A 23692-nucleotide genomic window follows, 5' to 3' on the forward strand; every position below is an offset into this window, starting at 1 on the left:
CTAGGTTTGACTTTGCAATAGCCGAATAGCTGAGGACGAACTAGCTCCGGTTGTTGTAACGGAAGCGCCCGCCCAACCGGCTAACCCATCCTGGAGAGAGGACGGCGTATGATTCAACTTCCAGCCCGGTTCAAGCCATATTGGATGATGCAACCTTAAGGAGGGAAATGTTGGATCCCAGTTGTTATCACAACATGATGGAGACAACCAATCTTCGGGGAGAATCTCAGAAGAGTTATAGAGGAATTTCTTTAGGAAGCATTGAAAGAAATCCTGGAGGAATTTATGGATAATTTTTGTGTGTCCTATGCTGCATCTTTTCTCGAGAATTCTTAAAAAAGAGCTTTTAGGAACGATTCTTGAAAAAAAAAATAATTCACTCATTTAAGAATTACGGAGAAATCATCAGAAACAACAATAACTAAAAAAAATCTACAAGCTTTTTTGATAAAAAAAAAGTTTTAGTTTAGAGAGGATTTTATTTTTTTACCGATTTCTAATTCATAATTTATTTGAATACAGATAGCCTGTCAATGGCAAAAACATATCAGGGAAGTGTTCTTCACTAAGAGTGGGTTCATAAATCAATGTCCTCTAATTTTGATATCATCGAAACAGATTATCTACACTCATGAAATTATATGAAATTATATATATCATATCATATGGTCACCCTTTGTGAAACAACTTCCGTTACTCACCTGAATGTGGCCAGTTCGATGGGGTTGATGTCCACCAGCCCTTTCACAATCACCGAGCAAAGCGAGAAGAAAAGCGACGAAATGGTAGCCAGGATAATGCCCAAGTAGGGACAGGAGCACTGCAGCCAGCTTAGCGACCGATGCCGGACGCTGCTCTGCAGAACGCCGCCCACCAGCTGTTGCAGTTCCAAGTGTTCCGGCATGACTTTCTCTCCGTAAACGCGTGGTCGACGATAAGCTTAGCAATCACACTTCCTCAGTGAATCGTGCACCGAAGGCTAGGCTAGGACATATCCAGTGAACGGCTGAAAATAAATACAACGAAAGTAATGGGTAATTAATTTAAAAAATAATTTGTTTTCTCCATCGCTTCGTCACTTGGAGGGAATGGAGCAATGCGTTGTGGGCAGTGAAGCGATTTTCCCTTTTTAATGAAAATTATTTTTCATCGTTCGACCCTTGTTATATGGGTTTTTAATTAATGAATTTTATATGGAGAAGCTTCATATGCTTGTAAGGTACCGCGGGGCAAGTGGGTAAATGGGGTATGTGAAAATAATTGGTATATTTTACTAAATATGTGAATTAACGTTTTAAACACATGAGGCCATTCAGAACATTACGATAGGGAAGATATTTCTGAGATGTTTCAGCCATTATTGCGCAATAGATCGAAAGATTGTTAACCTGTCAACTATCACTCCGTAACAAGTTGGCGGCGTGCAATCTTATATTAATATTTTCAGCGGAAAAATTTGCGCAAAATAAATTTCTGTACTACTTCTAAGTTGTCCCCTCTGACAGTTTTAAACTGCAATAAAAAAAGTTTTAGAATTAATTCGACATAGACCTAAAAATAACTAAATTGAAACACGGTCAATTTTCTAATCACGTGGGGCAAGTGAAAAGTTTCTCATTAGAGACTGAATTTGTGTTTTCTCGTTAGATAGCTATAAATATACAAGGTTTGCAGTTATCATAGAACAACAGAACGTGCTGATAATTCAAGAAACACTATACTCAAAGCATTAAACGCTATTATCTTGGTCAAATTATGGAACTTCTCTAAAAAAAAGGTTGCCAAACATTACGATATTATTTTTTTTTTTTTTACTTCGGACAGCCGATTAAAAGGAAGACATTGATTGAAAAGTTCCATTATAAGAGAACGCACGGAAATATCGTGGAATGTTTATGTAAAGCTAGTTCAAAACATAAAAATGGGGTAAAGGTCTATCAACATAAAAAAGTTTCCAAATACTTTATTGAAGGATTCCGTTTGATTTCACCCGAAGAGTTATCCGATTTTCTTAAAGACAAATAACGCGCGGTGGAAATTCTACAGAGCAGAAATGCAATTGCTGTCCCATGATGTAAGAACTAACATTGGAAATGTTGCAGTTATAATGTTGTCGAATCATTTCAACAAACATAACTGAACAGAAGAAATTTCAAGTAACAAGAATAACATTTTCTTTGTTTACCTGTTAATTATGTTATTGTTCATTAGGACGCCTTAACAAATGTTAAATGTAATAGAAATCGTGAAGATAACTGTTAGTTTTTGAATGTATTGTTCGAAACGATAAACTTTTCATTTAAAGTCTCTAAAATTTGAAGAATCCCAACTATGCAAAATCCATTACCCACTTGCCCCACGGTACCTTACTTGATCTTTTCGTACTGGAAATTTCCTTGACTCTCCTGGGCATAGAGTATCATTGTACCTGCCACACGACATTTTCATTTTCATTTATTTAGTTAACATCTAAACAGATAACACTGAATCAATAAATTCACGCCACAATACATGGTTCGTAGCCAAATCGATACGCACTTGATCCGCCCACCTAGCTCGTTGCGCTCCACGCCTTTTTGTACCAACCGGATCCGAAGCGAACACCATGGGTTGCTGCCTGGCATTCTTGCAACATGCCCTGTCCATCGTATCCTTCCAGTTTTACCTTTTAGGTGTACCTTCGGGATACTGGGTTCGCCGTAGAGTTGGGCGAGCTCGTGGTTCATCCTTCGCCGCCACACACCATTTTCCTGCACACCGCCAAAGATCGTTCTAAGCACCCGACGTTCGAAGACTCCAAGTGCTTGAAAGTCCTCCTCGAGCATCGTCCACGTTTCATGCCCGTAGAGGACTACTGGCCTTATGAGCGTTTTGTACATTGTACATTTGGTGCGGGTGTGAATCATTTTTGACCACAACTTCTTGTGGAGGCTATAGTAGGTCCGACTTCCACTGATGATCTGCCTCCGTATTTCACGGCTAACGTTATTAGCCGTCAACAAGGATCCAAGGTAGACGTACTCGTCGACCACCTCTAACGTATCCCCGTCTATCGTAATTTGTCTTTGGTAACACTGCTACCTAGGCAAGCCCTGTCGCGCTCAGCCCCACCTTGTACTGCGGCCGAGAAGTCACCACCAGTCCAACTTTTGCTGCCTCGTGTTTCAGGTGGGTGTACAGGTCTGCACTTTGTCGTAGTCCCCGGCGGGATCCAAATGAACTGGAGTGTTCGCCTGAAACCTTCACACAATTTTGCACACCTTCCATCGTCCCTCTTATCAGTCTCGTGAGCTTCCCGGGAAAGCTGTTCTCGTCCATGATTTTCCATAGCTCTACGCGGTCGATATTATCGTATGCCGCCTTGAAATCGATAAAAAGGTGATGCGTTGGGACCTGGTATTCACGACATTTGCTGCAGCATGACCGTCCGCGCTGTATTCTTCTCCTCCAGAATCTGTCTACATTCCTCGTCGAAAAAATCGTTCCGTCGACTCCGTCCCGACATTGCGTTGTTGATGGCTCCTTTCACTTTTTCTCCAGCAATCCTCAAGAGGGGCTTTATCCAGCTCCCCCTTTTCCGGTAATGCAGCCTCGAGGTGATGCGCGTATGCAGTTGCGACATCCGGTTGCTTAAGCCGCTCTAGGTCATGCCGGGGCGGCCGTCGGTACCGTACGTTGTTAACAACGAAGAATTTTGGGAGCAGTTTAACCATCACCTGACCAGATAGTGGCCATAGTCGATGTTAGCGCCACGATAGGTCCTGACGTCGATGATTTCGGAGAAGTGCCGTCCATCAATCAGAACGTGGTCGATTTGTGATTCTGTTTGCTGTGGTGATTGATGTATCCTGTCAAATGACAGCTCTGAAAAAGAGACAACATCAACTGCTACACATCAAGCTATCTCATTCTAAAGCCTTCCTGAAAATAAAAAGAGCTATGAGCCGGCAGTTCTATTTCGGCTATCGACCAGAAAACAACTCTCTACAAACCCTCCCTAATCCGAAGTGCCCCTAAACTAGGACATTACAGTTTGGCGACGAAGATACATTTTCCTCTGTAGTTTTACCTCAAGTGGCCGAAGATTCATAGTGGCAGCCACACAGGTGGATTTGGTGTGGATATAATCACGTTTTTCATCTGAAAGACGACGGCCCGGCGCTGCAGGTGATAAAGGTCAGCCACAATTGAGCATCTACATGATTTATTCCAACGTACACACGAATTGGTAAAATCCAAACCACATCGGTGGATGCGGTAAGTTAAGGTGCTTATGTGAGTATAATTGTGTGGATTGCACGATATTAGTGAAATTTAGTAATTGCTAGAATTGCAATCAATTTCCCATATATAATTGGCATCACCTTTTTGTTCTTAATTACAATATATCTGGCAGCCATTCTCTTACAGCAATAAAAAGGCCTTTTCGATTCGCAGGTGCGAACAAGACAACAATCTAGGATCGAACAAACATTGTTTTGTTTGACAGCTTTTATCAAAGGAATCTTTTGATGTTTATTCTTTTATTTGCAAAGTTCTAAGAGTGTTTATCGTTTCAAATTAAACTCTAGATTGGATAAGTGAGTTGTTGGCGATTTCGAACAAGGCGTTTCGAAGTGGCTATCCAACGTGGCCAGGAACGTGTGGAACATTGGTGGCACAAGCGAAGATTTTTAACGAATCCGACCGGTAACTGCAACTCCGAATCTACCAGCAGGTTAGCAGGAAGTGGCCAACTTTTCGGATTAAACCGGACGTGGCAGTGCGTTTTGGAAGCTGGCAAGGATCCATCGCAATTCGTCGTTCTGTTTGCCCTACCGTTAGTTGGGGTGAGTTTGGACTGTTTCGGTGAGTCTTGCCTTTATTCTTTTTTATATTGTGCTGATTTGGGAAATTGTTCAGTGTTTGCAGAGTTATAGTGCCATTGTTTTTCTTTCAACATTTACTATTTCTCCGGTTGAGTATGTCCAAAGTGAACGTTACCACGACTTTTGAGCCATACCTCAAAGGCACGCCATTTGGCGAATGGGTCGAGCGGTTGGAATTTTATTTTTCATTGAATAATGTCTCACCTGGTGACAAAAAAGCCTACTTTAGTGGCCCTGTGATATACCGTGAATTGAAGCTTTTATTCCCTACCAGTAATTTGACCGACGTGTCATATGATGACATGATTACAAAATTGCGTACACGGTTGGATAAAACGGAATCTGACATCATTCAGAGGTTGAAGTTTAACAACCGTGTACAGCAACCTGATGAAACGGTCGAGGACTTTGTTCTCTCTGTAAAATTGCAAGCAGAGTTTTGTTCTTTCGGGTATTTTAAAGACCTTGCCTTGTCATAAGGGATCGGATTCTTGCGGGAGTCCGAGAAAAATCCCTTCGTGAAAGACTGCTAAATGAATACAAACTCACACTTGCGATAGCAGAAAGGATAATTGCTACATGGGAGTTGGCCGGGAAAAATGCCAAAAATTTAAACAATAATGACGACGACCAGTATGGTCGAATTGCTTCTCTGGCACCAGCTTCAAAAGTAGGAACTAGCATGCGGAAACTTTTAGCTGTTTACAATGGCGGAGAAATAGAAAGCTCTTCTAGGGTTCCTGTTAGGGACAGACTTGGTTATAGACCATATTCCAGGAGAGTTGAAGATACCATTCGATACAAAAAACAGAGCTGGAGAGAAACAGAAAAATTTAAGCCAGGATAATAAAGGCAGAAACCAAGTTACGCAGATATGATCTGCAACTTTTGTGGAGCAAAGGGACACATCAAGAGGAAATGTTTTAAATAAAAAAAAAACATGAGACGGGACACAGTCAACATGCTGAACGATTATGAGCCGGAGGCCAGTGAAGACGGCCATATTGCAAACCTTCTAAGCCGGATGCGGACGGAGGAGTCGGATAGTGACGCCGATGATAGAGACTCAGGTGATTTGACTTGCATGATGGTATCTTCCATTAATAGGATTAGTGACCCCTGTCTTGTAGAGCTAATGGTTGAGGGCAAAATGTTGCAAATGGAGGTTGATTCCGGATCTTCCGTATCGGTGATTAGTAAAGACCATTATTTATCTATGTTTAGTAAAACTTTAGAGAAATGCAATAAACAGTTGATTGTAGTAAATGGAGAAAAACTTAAAATTGAAGGTGAAGCGATAGTTTCGGTAAAGTGTAATGGAACTGAAGCAAAATTGAAAGTTTTTGGTTTTGAACACCAGTTATAAATTTAAACCTTTGTTTGGAAGGACATGGCTGGATGTATTTTTCTCTAAATGGAGACATTTTATTCAAGCACATTGACTATGATTGAAAGCGATAATAATGCGGAGGTTGAGAATATTAAACGTGTATACAAAGATACAGGGACCTTCCTTAGCCGAGCGGTTAAAGTCCGCGACTACAAAGCAAAGCCATGCTGAAGGTGTCTGGGTTCGATTCCCGGTCGGTCCAGGATCTTTTCGTAATGGAAATTTCCTTGACTTCCCTGGGCATAGAGTATCATCGTACCTGCCACACGATATACGAATGCGAAAATAGCAAGTTTGGCAAAGAAAGCTCTCAGTTAATAACTGTGGAAGTGCTCATATGAACACTAAACTGAGAAGCAGGCTCTGTCCCAGTGAGGACGTAATGCGAAGAAGAAGAAGAAGAACAAAGATGTTTTTATAAAAGATTTTTCAACCCCTATCAAAGGGTTTGAAGCCGAATTGGTAGTAAAATCTGACGTTTCCATTTTTAAAAAAGCCTATGATGTTCCATACAGGTTAAGAGTGAAAGTTGTGGATTATTTGAACAAACTAGAAAAGGAAAAAGTGATTACACCAATCAAGACCAGTGAGTGGGCATCTCCCGTGAATGAAATAAGATTGGTTATGGATTGTAAGGTTTCAATAAATAAGGTAATTATTCCTAATACTTACCCTCTTCCTACAGCTCAAGATTTGTTTGCTATGCTGGCAGAATGTAAGATATTCTGTGCATTAGATTCAACTGGCTTTATCGGATAATTCTAAACATTTTATGACCATGAACACAATCAAGGGACTATATACTTACAATAGATTACCACAAGGGGCTTCTTCGAGCGCATCGATTTTCCAAAATGTTATGGATCAATTTTTGAGAAATATTGATCATGTTCATTGCTATTTAGATGACGTCCTCATTGCAATAAGGACGATGAGTGTAAGGCAAAATTAAATCTTGTGCTTGAGAGATTGCGAGAAGCGAACATGAAGGTTAAATGGGAAAAATGTAAGTTTTTCGTTACACATTTAGATTATTTAGGACATGTTTTGAGCGAGAATGGTTTACTGCCTTGCCAAAGCAAAGTTGCAACAATACAAAAGGCCAAAATTCCTAAGAACACGACAGAACTAAAATCATTTCTTGGAATGATAAATTATTATAACAAATTCATTCCCCATTTGTCAGCAAAACTTTCATATCTTTATAATTTATTAAAAAACGGTGTAAAATTTATTTGGGACAACAATTGCAATAAAGCGTTTGAAGAAAGTAAGCAAGCTTTGTTGAGTGCTCAGTTTTTAGAGTTTTACGATCCAAAGAAGCCAATAATTGTTGTATCTGATGCATCGGGATATGGTTTAGGGGGCGTAATTGCTCATATTGCCGATAATGTAGAGAAACCTATTTGTTTCACATCGTTTACATTGAACGACGCTCAAAAATTGTATCCCATTCTACATTTAGAGGCATTAGCTTTGGTTTGTACCATCAAAAAGTTCCACAAATATTTGTATGGGCAAGAGTTTACTGTTTATACAGACCATAAGCCTTCAGTAGGCATTTTTGGCAAGAAAGGTCAACATTCAATATACATAACAAGGCTTCAACGGTACATTTTGCAATTATCCATTTATGATTTCACTATTCAATACAGGCCGTCATCCAAAATGGGAAACGCGGATTTTTGTTTGAGATTTCCTTTAGAGCAGTCAGTACCTGATGAATTTGATATTGAACATATAAGGAGCATTAATTTTAGCAACGATTTTCCTTATCGATTTTAAAGTGGTTGCGAAGGTGACAAAATCAGATGAATTCTTGCAGAATATTGTATTCTACATGAAAATGGTTGGCCAGAAAATTTTAAAAAATGCTATTTAGATGTTTTTTTCGAACCAACATGATTTGGAGGTGGTTGATGAGTGTTTGTTATACCAGGATAGGGAAATAATACCACAAGTGATGCAAACTGATGTTTTGAAACTGTTACATGCCAATCATGCAGGCATGGTTAAAATGAAACAACTTGCTAGAAGATCAGTGTACTGGTTTGGAATTAATAAGGACATAGAAAAGTTTGTAACACTATGTGAGGAGTGTAATAGTATGGCAATTGTCAACAAACTCGCAGAGAAATTTCAATGGATACATACATTTTTACTTATAGTTGACAGTTCTTCAAAGTGGATAGAGATTGAATGGATGAAAAGTGGTACTGATTGCAGTAAAGTTTTAAAGAGGTTGGTAGCATTTTTTGCTCGCTTCGGGTTACCGGATGTTTTGGTATCCGATGGAGGCCCACCTTTCAACTCCCATACCTTTGTGAGCTTTTTGAGGAAGCAGGGCATTAATGTGCTTAAGAGTCACCAATACAATCCCTCTAGTAACGGACAGGCTGAGCGTTCAGTGCGGACAGTAAAAACAATTTTGAAAAAGTTTCTATTGGAACCTGAGATGACAACATCAACTGCTACACATCAAGCTATCTCATTATAAAGCCTTCCTGAAAATAAAAGAGCTATGAGCCGGCAGCTCTATTTCGGCTATCGACCAGACAACAACTCTCTACAAACCCTCCCTAATCCGAAGTGCCCCTAAACTAGGATATTACAGTGATTTCCAGGTGTATCGATTCGGTATGGAAGGCCATGCTAGAAGTAGGCGCTACGAATGGCCATATTCTTGAAGGTGGCGAAAGCATTTAGTAGTAAGCCGGTGGGCGCTGAACTTTCCAATAGTCGGTCTGAAATTATCCTACTTGCCTTTAGATCTCCTATGATCATTTTGACGTCGTGGATTGGGCAGCTGTCGAACTCGCGTTTGAGATACGCGTAAAAAGCGTCTTTATTATCATCAGTGCTTCCGGAGTAGTGCGCATCGTACCTTCGTGCTGTGCGTACACGAATTCTCTCTGCTCTTGGAAGTTTTCTTAAAAACTACCTAAAGCAATAAAACAGTACTTTTCAGTGCTAAAATTAAAAACGGTACTTTTTAGTGCTACTAAAACAGTACTTTTCAGTACTATTTTTTCTACTATTGATCCCTTTACGATCCTTGTTTGGACCCGTGCCTTCGATTTTTCGTTGGACCCGTTGGCGAAAGCTAGCGGTGGTAATCCTTCTTGGACACCGTCTAGGGAAAAAACCTCTCGAAGGTCACGTCTTCTTTCGTTTATTAACTAAACATGGTATCAACAACAAACAAAAGGAAGGGTGAATCTCTGAATTCACTACTTCCTTCCAAAAAAGTGGGTTTTAAAACTGTCACTACACGTGGCAAGAATGGAAGAAAGGACGTTTCCCCGGAATGCGAACTTTCTTCCAAGGGTGAAATGAATAATTGTATCGAAATGAGCAATCAGTTCGATGCTCTAGACAAATTTTCCGAACACCAAATCGAAGCAGCCTCTAGCCCAGGCTCTTTGATTCAAGTGAGGAAGCAAAGAGTGCCGCCTATCGTGGTCAGTTGTTCCGAATTTGGGGGATTTAGGCAGGAGATCTTGAACTCCATTAGGGGAATCAAGGTTTCCTTCCAAATCGCAAAGAAAGGAGACTGTCGCGTTTTGCCGGAAACTCTTAAAGATCGTGAACTTCTTCTCAAACATCTTGAAGAGAAGAAGCACAAATTTTTTACTTATGACGACAAAACTGAACGTTTGTTCAAAGTTGTCTTGAAAGGTCTCTCAAGTGACTATAAATCACCTGAAGAGATCAAAAATGGAATAAATGATTTACTTGGATTTTCCTCAGTCCAAGTAATCATTATGAAAAAGAGAACCCAATCTGGCATTGTTCGGAAAGGGCTTTCTCAAGAATTTTATTTAGTTCACTTTAACAAAAAAGAACTAAATAATATTAAAGCTTTAGAAAAAGCAAAACTTTTGTTTGATGTCCGTGTGACATGGGAACATTTCCAGAAACCTGGAGGAAATTACCAGAATCCCACTCAGTGCCGTCGGTGCCAAAAGTGGGGTCATGGTACAAAAAATTGTCGCATAGATGCTAAATGCATGATTTGCGGAGGTTCTTCTCACGCCAAAGACGTCTGTCCAGTGAAGGAAGATACCACCAAATTCATATGCTGTAATTGCGGGGCTAACCATAAGTCCAATTTTTGGAATTGTCCTTCACGCAAAAGGATCATTGAGGCTCGTGCCAGGCAGATGAAAGATAATATCCGTTACGATAACGGTCGTTTCCGGAATTTGCCTGGTAGAGTATCGAATAATGCTCATTTTTCTGTTAACGATCGCTTGATCATGAATCATACCCATCAGGAAGATCATAATCATGCTCATTCACAAACTAATTTTAATCCGTCGGGTAGCCGTTCGAATCTTTCAATTTCGAATGTATCTACCCACGGTAAATCCTTTGCCGATATCGTAGCAGGTAATTTGAACTCCTCCCCTATTCGTTCCATGAGTACCCATTCTACTTGTTTCAAATCAAATGGAAAAAACCCTACCGCCACAGGTAACTCCGCTTCTTCGTCTACCGGAAATTCCAATGGGAAATCACATGACATGAATGCCTCTGATTTTAATTTTCTAACTGAACAATTGAATCTAATGATTGATGCAATGTTCAAAGCCACCACTATGACTGAAGCAGTCCAAGTAGGTGTAAAATTTACAAATCAAATTGTTATTGGATTACGTTTTTCTAATGGATCCAAATAATAATTTAAATATTTTAAATTGGAATGCTCGTTCTCTGAATGGTAAAGAGGACGAGCTGTTTAATTTTCTTACGGTTAATAACGTGCATATAGCAGTTATTACCGAAACGTATTTAAAACCTGGATCTAAACTCAAAAGAGATCCTAACTTTTTTGTTTATCGTAATGATCGACTTGATGGGGCATGTGGGGGAGTTGCAATCATCATTCATAGGCGTAACATCAACTGTTTTCATCATTTGAAACTAAAGTTTTTGAAACTTTAGGTGTTTCTGTTGAAACACAGTTTGGTAAATATACTTTCATAGCTGCCTATTTGCCTTTTCAATGCTCTGGACAGCAAGTTAATTTGCTCCAAACTGACTTGCGTAAATTGACTCGCAATAAGTCAAAAAATTTTGTCATTGGTGACTTTAATGCCAAACATCGGTCATGGAATAATTCTCAAAGTAATTCCAACGGCAGAATTTTATTTGATGAGTGCTCTTCAGGATATTTCTCATTTCAATACCCTGATAGCCCTACATGTTTTTCCTCTTCTAGAAATCCTTCTACGATTGACTTGGTCTTAACCGACTCTAGTCATTTTTGTAGTCAATTAGTTACTCATGCTGATTTTGATTCTAATCATGTCCCTGTTACATTTCAAATATCCCAAGAAGCGATTTTCAATCCTATCAGCTCCACTTTCAATTATTTACGAGCTGACTGGAATATATATAAAACATATGTTGACTCTAATCTTGATGTTAACATTTCGTTAGAAACTAAACTTGATATTGACAATGCTCTTGAAACTTTAACAAATTCCATTGTTGAAGCCCGGAGCATTGCAATTCCAAAATGTGAAGTAAAATTTGAATCCGTGACTATAGACGATAGCGTAGCGTTAGCGTTAGCGTTAGCGTAGTTACGATATACTTCGTAGATTGGATACTAGCAACATTAATGTTTATTTTTGATAATCTAATCCAGGTTGCTTTTAGGAACAAGGCTGGGGAGTGAACCTTGATCCAATCATGAAGAAGAATACCAATAGCATTAACATCGCTATTCCCGGCCACGCAGGATTTGCAGAAAGAAATCAAGAAACGTTTTGCTCAATTAAGAAACAAAAATTTTGAAAATAAAATTTCTCAATTGGACCCTGGCTCTAAGCCCTTTTGGAAATTATCTAAAATCTTGAAAAAACCTCAGAAGCCAATACCGGCATTGAAAGAGGAAAACAAATTATTGCTAACTAATTGCGAAAAAGCTCAAAAACTTGCTATGCAGTTTGAAAGTGCGCACAATTTTAATTTAGGACTTACTAGTCCAATTGAAAATGAAGTTACTCAGGAGTTCGAAAATATTCTCAATCAAGAGAACGTTTTCGAAAATGCCTGGGAGACTGATTTGGAAGAAGTGAGAACTATTATTAAAAAATTCAAAAACATGAAAGCTCCTGGCGATGATGGAATTTTCTACATCCTCATCAAGAAACTTCCAGAAAGTAGCTTATCATTTTTAGTTGATATATTTAACAAATGTTTTCAATTAGCATATTTTCCTGACAAATGGAAAAATGCTAAGGTTGTTCCAATTTTAAAACCAGACAAAAATCCTGCAGAAGCTTCTAGCTATCGTCCAATCAGTTTGCTTTCCTCCATCAGTAAACTTTTTGAAAAGATTATTTTGAACAGAATGATGGCCCACATCAACGAAAATTCAATTTTTGCCAATGAACAGTTCGGATTCCGCCATGGACATTCGACCACTCATCAACTTTTACGTGTAACAAATTTGATCCGTTTCAACAAATCTGAAGGCTACTCTACTGGTCTTGCTCTTCTAGACATAGAAAAAGCATTCGACAGTGTTTGGCATGAAGGTTTGATTGTGAAATTGAAAAACTTTAATTTTCCAACATACATTGTTAGAATAATTCAAAGTTATCTGTCAAATCGTACACTTCAGGTAAATTATCAGAACTCCAGATCTGAAAAACTTCCTGTAAGAGCTGGTGTTCCTCAAGGCAGCATTTTGGGACCAATTTTATACAATATTTTCACATCTGACTTACCTGAGCTACCTCAGGGATGTCAAAAATCTTTGTTTGCGGATGACACAGGCCTCTCCGCCAAAGGTCGAAGCCTGCGTGTCATCTGTAGTCGATTGCAAAAAAGTTTGGATATTTTTTCTTCATACTTGCAAAAATGGAAGATTTCTCCTAATGCTTCCAAAACTCAACTAATAATATTCCCACATAAACCAAAACCTCTTTATTTGAAACCTTCAAGTAGACATGTTGTCACGATGAGAGGGGTTCCAATAAATTGGTCAGATGAAGTTAAGTATCTAGGGCTCATGCTAGATAAGAATTTAACTTTCAAAAATCACATTGAGGGCGTTCAAGCCAAATGTAATAAATATGTAAAATGTCTCTATCCCCTTATTAATAGAAAATCAAAACTTTGTCTTAAGAACAAGCTTTTGATATTCAAACAAATTTTCAGGCCAGCCATGTTTTATGCTGTACCAATATGGACTAGCTGTTGTAATACCAGGAAGAAAGCTCTGCAGAGAATTCAAAATAAAATTTTGAAAATGATTCTGAGGCTTCCCCCCTGGTATAGTATCAATGAGTTACATAGAATATCCAATGTTGAAACATTGGAACAAATGTCAAATACAATCATTAATAATTTCAGGCAAAAATCGTTACAATCTTCTATTGCCACGATTAATGCGTTATATGTTTAGGTTAAGTTAGGTTAAGTATATTAAAAACTTTTTTTCTCTTATAAGCAGGTGAAATCAACTCACCTGTAAAAAAAAAACTGAACTGCTACGGCAAATGAAATGTAATATGTTGTTAACAAAATGTTAATTAAATCTTAAATTTGTTTTACCAAATTAGGATGATAGTGTTGTCTAATAACACAGAACACCTAGATATAAGAAATGAATGTAATGTTTGGAATGATACTAATAAAGATATAAAAAAAAAGTGCTTCCGGAGTGAGGATTGTGCATGTTTATTATGCTTAAGTTGAAGAACCGGCCTTTGATTCTCATCTGGCACATTCTCTTATTGGTCGGCCACAATCCGATCACGTGCCTCTGCATCTCACCCATCACTATAAAAGCTGTTTCCAGCTCATGTGTATTGCCACAGCTTTGGTAGATGGTATCTTCTTCTTCTTGGTATTACGTCCTCACTGGGACAGAGCCTGCTTCTCAGCTCATTTTCGCAATCGTATATAATGTGGCAAGTACGATGATGCTCTATGTCCATGGAAATCAAATAAATTTTCTATTACCAAAAGATCATGGATCGACCGGGAATCGAATTCAGACAGCTTCAGCATGGCTTTGCTTTGTAGCTATTGACTCTAACCAGTTGGCTAAGAAAGGCCCCTGGAAGAAGTCCAGCACACTTCCTACAACGCTACGATTCCGAAACCGCGGATTTTCAGTACGGTGCGTGTACTTCCGATGAAGTTGGAGATTTGCTGTGGTCTTTGCCGATTGTTCTGGTTATGTATTCAATTCAAACGGATTATGTTTTCAGCTCAAACGGATGTATGGTTTTCCAGATTTGTGCACTTTAATTTTAACTGATTTAATTTAACCATTTGAATGTAAAATAACTACCGAAGTGTCAATCGATTAAATTTTCAGCTCAAACAGGTGTTCGGTTCTCCAGATTTGTGCTCTTGAAAATTCGAAGTTTGGCTTCGATTCATCTTCACCTTAACTTTCTTACGGTGTTCGGGCCAATATGACCCGAAACGCACTATCAAAGCGCCACAACTTTTGTTTGTTACTTCCTATTGCTATGAAATTTGGCGACTTTTAATCTTTTGTGGAAAATAAGAGTTTCACGTTTGAAAATTTTTGTAGGACAATTCTGAAGGACTAGACAAAAAAGTTACGTTTAAGGTTTTCGGATCATATTGACCCGGATTTGACATATGAGCTTCGCAGCCGTTTTTTCACCAAATATAAATGTTTTTGTACTCAAAATTATCTTCAAGGCTTATATTTTGTGAATCTAGCTAAAAATCTTGGTTTGGTTGGACTTGGCCGCTCAGAATCGGTGCCAAAGGGACCAAGGTTTGGCCCTTTTTTGCAAGAGCATTTGTAAGAGCAAAATGCATTTGTTGTGAATTGTGAAATAGTATTTTGCATGAAATGCATTGAAAATGGTATCTAATCAACTGGTTAGTTGTTCAGGGCACTACTGGTTACCAAGTGGCCAAGGGACCAATCCCGGAGGCGAATAGATGGTTCCCAGGGCATCCGGAGTAGTGGCCAATTTATGTTTTCGATGGAACCAAGCACATCAAAATTTGCAGAATTTTACAACAAAATGATCCAAGACGTTGCTATCTGAGTATGAGCAGATTCTTGGGTTCCCTGGGGGGTCCTTGGGAAGTGGCCAATTCATTCATTTGATAGAACCATTTCATGCGACCTATCAAAATTTGTAGAATTTCATACAGAATTCATTAGAGATGCCTTCAGTTATCTAAGGCAACGTTGGCCACCTATTGATTCCGTAACAGGTTCCGGGATTCACGGTGAAGTGGCCAATTCATGCATTTGATGCAATCATATCATGCGACACATAAAACTGTTCAGAATTTCATACAGAATTCATGAGATATTCACTTAGTTATCTAAGTCACTGTTGGTCGACACAGTGGTTCCGTAACGTTGGCCACCTATTGGTTCCGTAACAGGTTCCGGAATTCCGGAGATGTGGCCAATTCAAACATTTGATAGAACCCGACGGGTTCGGGTCGGGTTTGGGGTTGAAGGCTATACAATTATTGGGTACTGATACGGTAACAATTGTGAAAAGTGTAATAAACTGAAAGCTTCTCTATGCATTGAGAAACGATAGAAACAGTAGCATCTTTTTGAACTTGGAATTGATTCGGGTTTTTATTGCAAAAAAATATTAAGGTTTCGGGTTGGGTTCGGATTTGAACAGCAATTTTTTTTGGGTTCGGGTCGGGTCCGGGTTTGCTTTTTAATTTTGATCTCGGGTTCGGGACTGGTCCGGGTTTGAAGAATTAAAATAAGTCAAGTACGGGTCGGCTTCGGGTTTGAAAAAAGTGAAGCCCAACCATCTCTACTACCTAGTGGTTCCGTAACAGGTTTCAGGATTACCGAAGAAGTGGTCAATTTATTTATTTGATGCAACCATAACATGTGACATATCGAACTTTTCAGAAATCCGTATCTAATTCATTAGAGATGCCTTCAATTACCTAAGGTAACATTGGACAAGTTGTGGTTCCATGACAGGCTCCGGGATTCCCTGGTAAGTGGTTAACTTATTCATTTGATGCAACCATATTATGCGACATATCAAACTTTTCAGAATTTTATCCAGAATTTATTAGTGAAATATTTAATAACCTAAGATAATATTGGTTACCCAGTGCTTCCATAAAAGATTGAGGAATTCCCGAATAAGTGGCCGATTCAAACGTTTGAAGGAACCATATCATGCGATACATCAAATTTTATAGAATTCCATACAGATTTCATCAGATATATCCTCAATTTTCAAAAGAAATATTGGCCTAGTGCTTTCGAAACAGGCACAGGATTTTCGGATAAGTGCCAAAATCAAACATTTGAACGAACAAAGCCATGTGGCATTTCGATATTTGTAGAGTTACATAGAAAATTAATCAGAAAAATGTGCAGTTATCTGAAGTAACATTGGCCACCTAATGTTTCCGTAACAGGTTCCGCGATTCCCGAAAAAGTGATCAATCCAAATATGTCATAGAGTCGAGTGGATTATCAAAATTTATTATTCTTATATTGTTAGAATTCCATTTAGAATTTATCAAAAGTATCTACAGTTATCTTGGGTATCATTGACCAAAAAGGCCGATACAAAAAGCTGATGGATTTTTTTTGAGGTATCATAAATATCTTCCGTTGCCTAATACAGCAGTTTGTGTATGTGCCAAGGTCAAAATCAAAATGTACATGACTGATTCACCAGCTAACTTGTCTGAAGGAATATTGGTCACCTGGTGTTCCATGAACTGTTTGCAGAAATTCGGAATACTAGCAATACTTGACTGTTCCCATTAAATGCGATCACCAGTTTTGATGAAAGGTGTTGTTTCCAAAGCAGTTACGCACTTTTGAAAATTTGTTATTTGGGAACACGTGAAACGAACGTAAATAAAAATGCGATCAATTTTTATACTTTTGACAGAACAAAGTCATCATAACCATAAAATCTTACGTAATTTTATGGATAACAAAGCAGATAATAAATAAGTGTAATCATCTGAATTTCTTCCTTATAAGCCGTAAAGAGTATCATATTGCGGATATTTTGAGAACTTTCTTTTCTACGGTAGCGGCAGAGTTCTAGCGCAGGCTTGAGAATCATTCTATCATTGTAGAAAACATTCTGATCAAAGTTTTCTGGTAGCACGAAACCGAAAGCAAAATAAATATTGTTCTGTGGTTCTCCGAGCAGGTTAGTATACCATTAATTTATATTTTGCACTTCAAAATGTCTGCGATAAATTATTCATGAAATTCAATAAATGTTGATGTGTAGAATTTATTTAAATTGACCACTAGTCCTTAACTCCTAGAACCTGTAACGGAACTCCAAGGTAGCAAAATATACTCATGATTACTTAACACATTATTCTATAACATTCTAAATTCTAAAAGGTTTTATGAGCCGTACGGTTAGGTTCCATCAAATGTTCAAAGTGGTTATTTACCCATTACTCTCATAATCACTAAGTGACTAGGGTTCATTCATATGTTTCATAACGCCGAAAATTATCATTTTTGACACCCACCCCTCGATCCTCTGACGCTTTTTGTAGGAATATTTTCCAAATTTTGTATGAGCTGTAACATAACGACGACACCCACCCACCCTCTTCAGCGTTATGAAATTTGTGAAAGGGCCCTAATGTTACCCTAGATAACTGTGGCCATCTCTGATTAGTTCTCTATAAAATTTTGACTTTATACACCACTGAGTGACCAATGTTATTGGAGATAACTAAAGACATCTTTGATAAATAATCTATGAAATTACAATTATTGATGAGAAGCACTCAGTCCCATCAAATATATGAATTGATTACTCATTCGCGACTCCTGGAAATTGTTACAAGGCCACTTGGTTGACAATTTTATTTGAGATAACTGCATACATTTATAATGGATGCTTAAGAAAATTTATAAGCTATGTTGTGCCACGAGGCTCAGTTCCATCAACTATTGGAATTGGCAATTTTTTGGAACTCACGGAACTTTACATAATTGAAGATTTATCTAATCCATTCTGTATGAAATTCTGAGAATTTCTGTAGTTCTCTCATATGTTTGAATTAGCCACATTTTCGGGAATTCTGTAACCTGTTATGTTAAGATATCTCTGATGAATTTTCTATGGAATTCTGTAATTTTGTATTGCCAGACGGCTCAGTTCTATTAAATTAATGAATTGGCCACATCTTTGCTAATGTTCTTAAAAATGCCGGAAATGTTGTCGCGTTAAACTTTTACAGAACTACAAATGCAGTTATACAAAAGAATACCAACAAAATTCTTTCGACTCTTTTTTGTATGTGTGTCTCAAGAAATCCGATTTGGATTGATTCGAAGAGAAATTTGTAAGCTATTCCTAGAAAATATTTAGATATTCCTGAAGTAGTTTTTGAACCAAAAAAATGGAGAGTGGATAAATTTTTAAATGTTATTGATGGAAAAATCCTGAGATAACCATTCGGAAAAATTGGAGTTATTTCTAGAACTTGAAAGAATACATGATGGAACATCTTCTTCTTTCTGGCGTTACATCCCCACTGGGACAGAGCCTGCTTCTCAGATTCGAAAGATTTTGAAGGAATGAGGGATGTTGCTCTTTGATTTAAGAGAAATCTTAAAAATAATTATCTGTGAAAAAAAAAAATCAGATAGATCTGCGAACTTTTCCTGAGAATTCTAATTGAATTCTTTTTAATTGCTCATGAAATTCTTGTAAAATATTACGAGGAATTCTTAGAGTAACACCTGGAACAATCATTTAATTTTTTGCTGGAAGTCCGGATATTTTTTGCTGTGATGTTTCCAAACAATCTTTAGAGAAACTTTAGGGACAACAAAGTTGGAAAAACTGTTGCTGAACGCTCTGAAGAATTCGTGGAATAGCTTTGTGATCTTTAAGACACATTTAATGAGACTCCTAGATTTTTTTGTATTATATATATTTTTTTTTTTTGAGAAAACTTCAGTAATTTCTGAAATTCCTAAACGAATTATTAATGAACAACTGAAGGATATTTCAAACTAACAATTAGAATTTATATATAATAAATACGTAGAGCACTTTCAATATGAGATATGATTAAAAGAATACTCTACTAAAGAAATTATTCAAGAGATTTTTGAGCAATTCGATAGAGATTCTTCGAGAAATTTTCTGGTGCGATCAGAAAGTCTGGGACTGACTTTCCTTGGGAATCCTAGGACGAACTTTTTGAAAACTGATAAAGGAGTACTTGGAGAAATCACTGAAAAATAAGAAAATAATGCATGAAGAAATACCCGTACGGTTTCTCAGAGGAATTTCTTCAAAGCACGTGATTGAATACTTGAAAAGTTCGTGGTATAATTACGAAGAATATTGAAATGAGAGAAAATAACAGAAAAAAAATATTGGGATTTCCTGAAAGAGTATTTAATATATTTTCTTTAAAATTTGACAGCAGGATTCATTGCAAACAGAATAAGGAAATAGTAATGTTGTAATAGAGACTTTTAACGAAGGTAAAATATAGACTTTTTAGAGACTTGCATTAACATAGAGACAATAAAGTCTTCAAAAAGAGACCTGGTATCAGCCCTGAGAAAAGTTTTAAATTCGCTTTTTATTTAGTTCAATGAAATGTAGTAATTTGGAACTAGTTATTTCATAATTGTTTTTGGACAGAATCAAATTATTGTAAATCAATGGTACTTAGATAACTAGCTCCAGACCTTTATGAAAAACAGTACTTTGCTATTGTTTACAGCAAAACGATCGTAAAAAGCAACTGGTGCGGCTATAGGGAACTGTCTACTAGGGGAACTCCCACCCTAGTCCTGAATCAGATCTTCTATCTATCATTTACTTATCCCTCCATACTCCAGCAAAATACGGTATTCTACGGATTTAATTGAAATATAATTCTTCATGCACTCTCGAAATACTTGAGAACAACATTCGTAAGAACTTTTAGCCACTCACCTCTTCTTGGGACGCATCCTTGACTCTAATGCGGGTTTCGGTGGGTGGTGGGTGGGGAAAGCAATCGACTAATTTTCCCTTCTCACTGGACGATTCTGCAAAGGTTCTAGCGGTTAGCTCACGTTTTCAACTCCACAGCTGAAGATGTTATCCTCGGGATCACTTTTAGCAGCAAATCAATGAAAAACCATTACAATTTGAAGCAACTTTAGCCATAATATTGCTGGCAGACGATGTTCTTCTGGGAGCTAATTTTCCACCTATCGGTCCTTCTTCTGTTCGGATTTTCCCGAGATTTTCCACACTAGACGTTTTGCTTTGTGCGAGTGTGTGCGTTCGTTGATGATGGCGATGATGGTTGCGTTTTGCATGCGGCCCATGCAGCAGAACCAAATTGATAGCACTGTTCAATAAACGCATAAAACACGCAATTTTTACTTTTACAGATCCATCAATATCAAGACAAACATCTTCTTAATAAAACCGAATTTAGTACTATAAACCATGTAATTCCTCTAGAGTGTCAAAAGATACAAACTCTAGCGGATTCAAATGATATGGTTTTAATTCGGTTTTTGGTTATTTATAGATATTCCACTAAACAGCTCGAAGGTTTTGTTGTAACGTAACGAGGCGGTGAAACTACCTTATTACCTTTTTAATATTTTATCGATCCCCGAGTGTAATGATAATTACGAACAATCGCGGGAAACTGGAATTATTTCTCCTGATAATAACTTTAGTATTTTTGTATTTTGTATTTTGGAGCTGCTATATGACCATCGAAGTTTGTCGTGAAACCTCTATAATTTTCTTTTTCGTGTTTCCTGCTATCGATCCCGAAGCTGATCCATGCTAATGTTAACATTTGTGGATCGATTATTCCAACTTTTTTTTTTTGTTTATTAAACGATTCATAAGGCCCAAACGCAAAGCAGAACCGGTTCGCTAGCATGAATCACACCATCTTGACTGAGTTGTCAACGAATAAAAGTGAAACAACACTGAGTCGACAAGCATATTGTTGTGCAGAGGTGGACACACCACAACGCAGAACAGGGTCACCGAAGCGGAACGCGGAATCAGGATTTCGGTAGGGAAGAAAACAACTACAAATACTACTGTGGGCTAATTCACAAATTTCATAACGCCAAAAATGACAATTTTTGACACCCACCCACTCCCTCGTAACGTTTTTTGTATTGGTGTTCTACAAATTTTGTATGAGCTGTAACAATTTCGAGACACCCACCCTCCTCTTTCAGCGTTATGAAATTTGTGAACAAGCCCTGTACGCTACGAGAACTTTAATAAAACACGTCTGTACGGGTTGAATATCACATCACCAATGAGAATATATACTAAGGTGTGGAAGAAGAAGCAAAGGGTATGTATTAGTAAAGAGAAAAAAACGTAAACAGAAATAACTACGTCACTAATTTACATGGCTTCTTATGGGAGCTCGCTCGCTTGTAGTAGTGAACCATTTTGCACCGTACACGGATGTCCGGTTCCGCTTTCCGTTGCCGTTTCGCTATCATTGCATTTAAGCTCATACTTATGTCGTTTTTCTTTATTTGCACCGCCTGCACCGTTTTCCCACCGGTGTAGCAAAAGTTGCACCCAAACCGTTCTTTTATTCCGCAGGTAGCACACCGTTTTTACACTCGATCGCCACCGGTGCAGAAAATCCTACACCCTGATTGAGATGGGTTTAGCAGGTAATGCACTCTTTTTACCAATACATATATGGTTCTTACAAAGACAAATTAAAGACCCCCATGTCCCTTGCAGTTGCTCAAAATTTTATGGCTCATAAGGTAATCTAGAATGCCGTTCAAAGTGTACTGCGATCTGTCAAACTTGGGTACCTTTTGCACTACCGAGGGACCAAATGCAGTACTAGAAGTGGTACCCAATCTGAGCTCGAGTGGGACGGAACTGGTTCTTAGCTGTCAGTGGCATTCTTGTTTTGGTCGTTTTGGTAGGTTTTCTTGTTTTCGGTAAGCAAGATTCTTCATTTGCGATAATTTTCGTCTGAGCGGATAAAAATGCATTTATTTCAGAATTGAATATTTTTACTATAAATAAATACAGATTATAAAAGAATAATAAGAGATTATTATGTATGAGTATGTATTATCAGTAGAAACTTTTACAGCTTATGTCAGAAAATGATATTCTTCTTTCAAATGTTTGGATTACATCTATGCCAGCACTACGTTAAAAACATTTCATCTCAGTCAAGTTTTGCGAAATTCACTCATGAGTGCCAACAAAATAGAATCAGCATCGGCTAGAGCTGTATGTTTCCATATTTTGAACACGGATTACAAAATCACTGGTTCTATATTTTTCGAAACTAGTCGATTGACGAGAAATTTAAAATAATTTTTAATTGAGTTTCTAATGCAATAATATATTTCCGTTGCTCTCTTCACATTATTACAAAACACACTGATTCACCTTTTGCATCGTGAGCTGCAAACATTGCTGACGTATGAGTTTTGGCGAAGTTATTAGCCAGAGAGAGGATCGTTGAAGTCAAATAAGTCTTTAAAGTATTGAATTATGAAAATTCTGAATTTTGAATATATTTTATTGAATTACGAAACATATTTCATGGTATCAATTATTCCCAAAAAATTACTTGTTTCCATATATCAAACATTTATTTTCGGAATAGTTATGTCCGTGCCAGTGCTGTAAACAGCATTAACAGGCATTAACAAACTATACAAAACACAAATGAATCTAATGTTTCCGAATCCCTACACACAGAAAGCACAGAAACAGCTGTTCTATCTATTTGAAAAATGACATTTTGTTTTGATTGACGTCTTCACTAACACCATCATACGCTGTCAAGATATTGCACCGAAACCGTTCTATTTTCCAGTGTCAATTGGGTCCTAAAATTTTGAATGAAATCTTGTTTTTATTCAATAACACGAAAAAGCATCTTACTGCAACTACTTTAGCAATTTTTCCCGCTCAAATAACGGCTATATCATGTTTAAACTTTAATTTAAAAATTGGGTCCATAAATGAACCTTGACACTTAAGATCATGTTTGACGTTCGCTTAGGCGACAAAAACACCACAGGGGTTTTAGTTTTAACACTGGGGTTGTTCCTATCTGACATTTCGGAAGAGACACGGAAAACAAAATACACCCAAAATTTGAGTTTAAGCCAAGGGGTGTGACAAAATCTAAAAATATGTTTTTTTGGGCTCAAACCAACGGTAAACATTAGAAAATTGAGTAAACATATGTTATTGGCCTAATCTTAAGCGTTTGGCACTAAAATTGGGACAGGGCTTTAGGACCCTATTGTTACACTCGCACGGTGCACCGTCGGGAATAATCGAAAACGACATTAGTCAGATTAGGGTAACATATATAACTTGGACAGGCTAGTCATTTTATGCTCATTTCCAATAAGTAGGTGAGGAATATATGTACGGAAAAT

The 23692-nt window shown here is 37.8% G+C and overlaps 1 protein-coding gene across 1 annotated transcript in view; it reads right to left on the reverse strand.

Annotated features, from left to right (window-relative positions):
* The window catches only part of LOC5572951 (solute carrier family 35 member G1), a 34783-nt gene extending 14235 nt beyond the window's left edge, over window positions 1-20548 (reverse strand). Inside the window, exons 1-2 of the mRNA XM_001654223.2 lie at window positions 20220-20548; window positions 702-1006 (exon numbers count right to left, since the gene is read on the reverse strand). Coding sequence (XP_001654273.2) covers window positions 702-904 — 203 coding nt within the window. The 5' untranslated portion in view covers window positions 905-1006; window positions 20220-20548. The remainder of the gene's footprint in view (window positions 1-701; window positions 1007-20219) is intronic.
* Between the last annotated feature and the right edge of the window lie 3144 nt (window positions 20549-23692).

The sequence above is a fragment of the Aedes aegypti genome, chromosome 3, assembly GCF_002204515.2.
Source record: "Aedes aegypti strain LVP_AGWG chromosome 3, AaegL5.0 Primary Assembly, whole genome shotgun sequence".
Taxonomy (NCBI): Eukaryota; Metazoa; Arthropoda; class Insecta; order Diptera; family Culicidae; genus Aedes; species Aedes aegypti.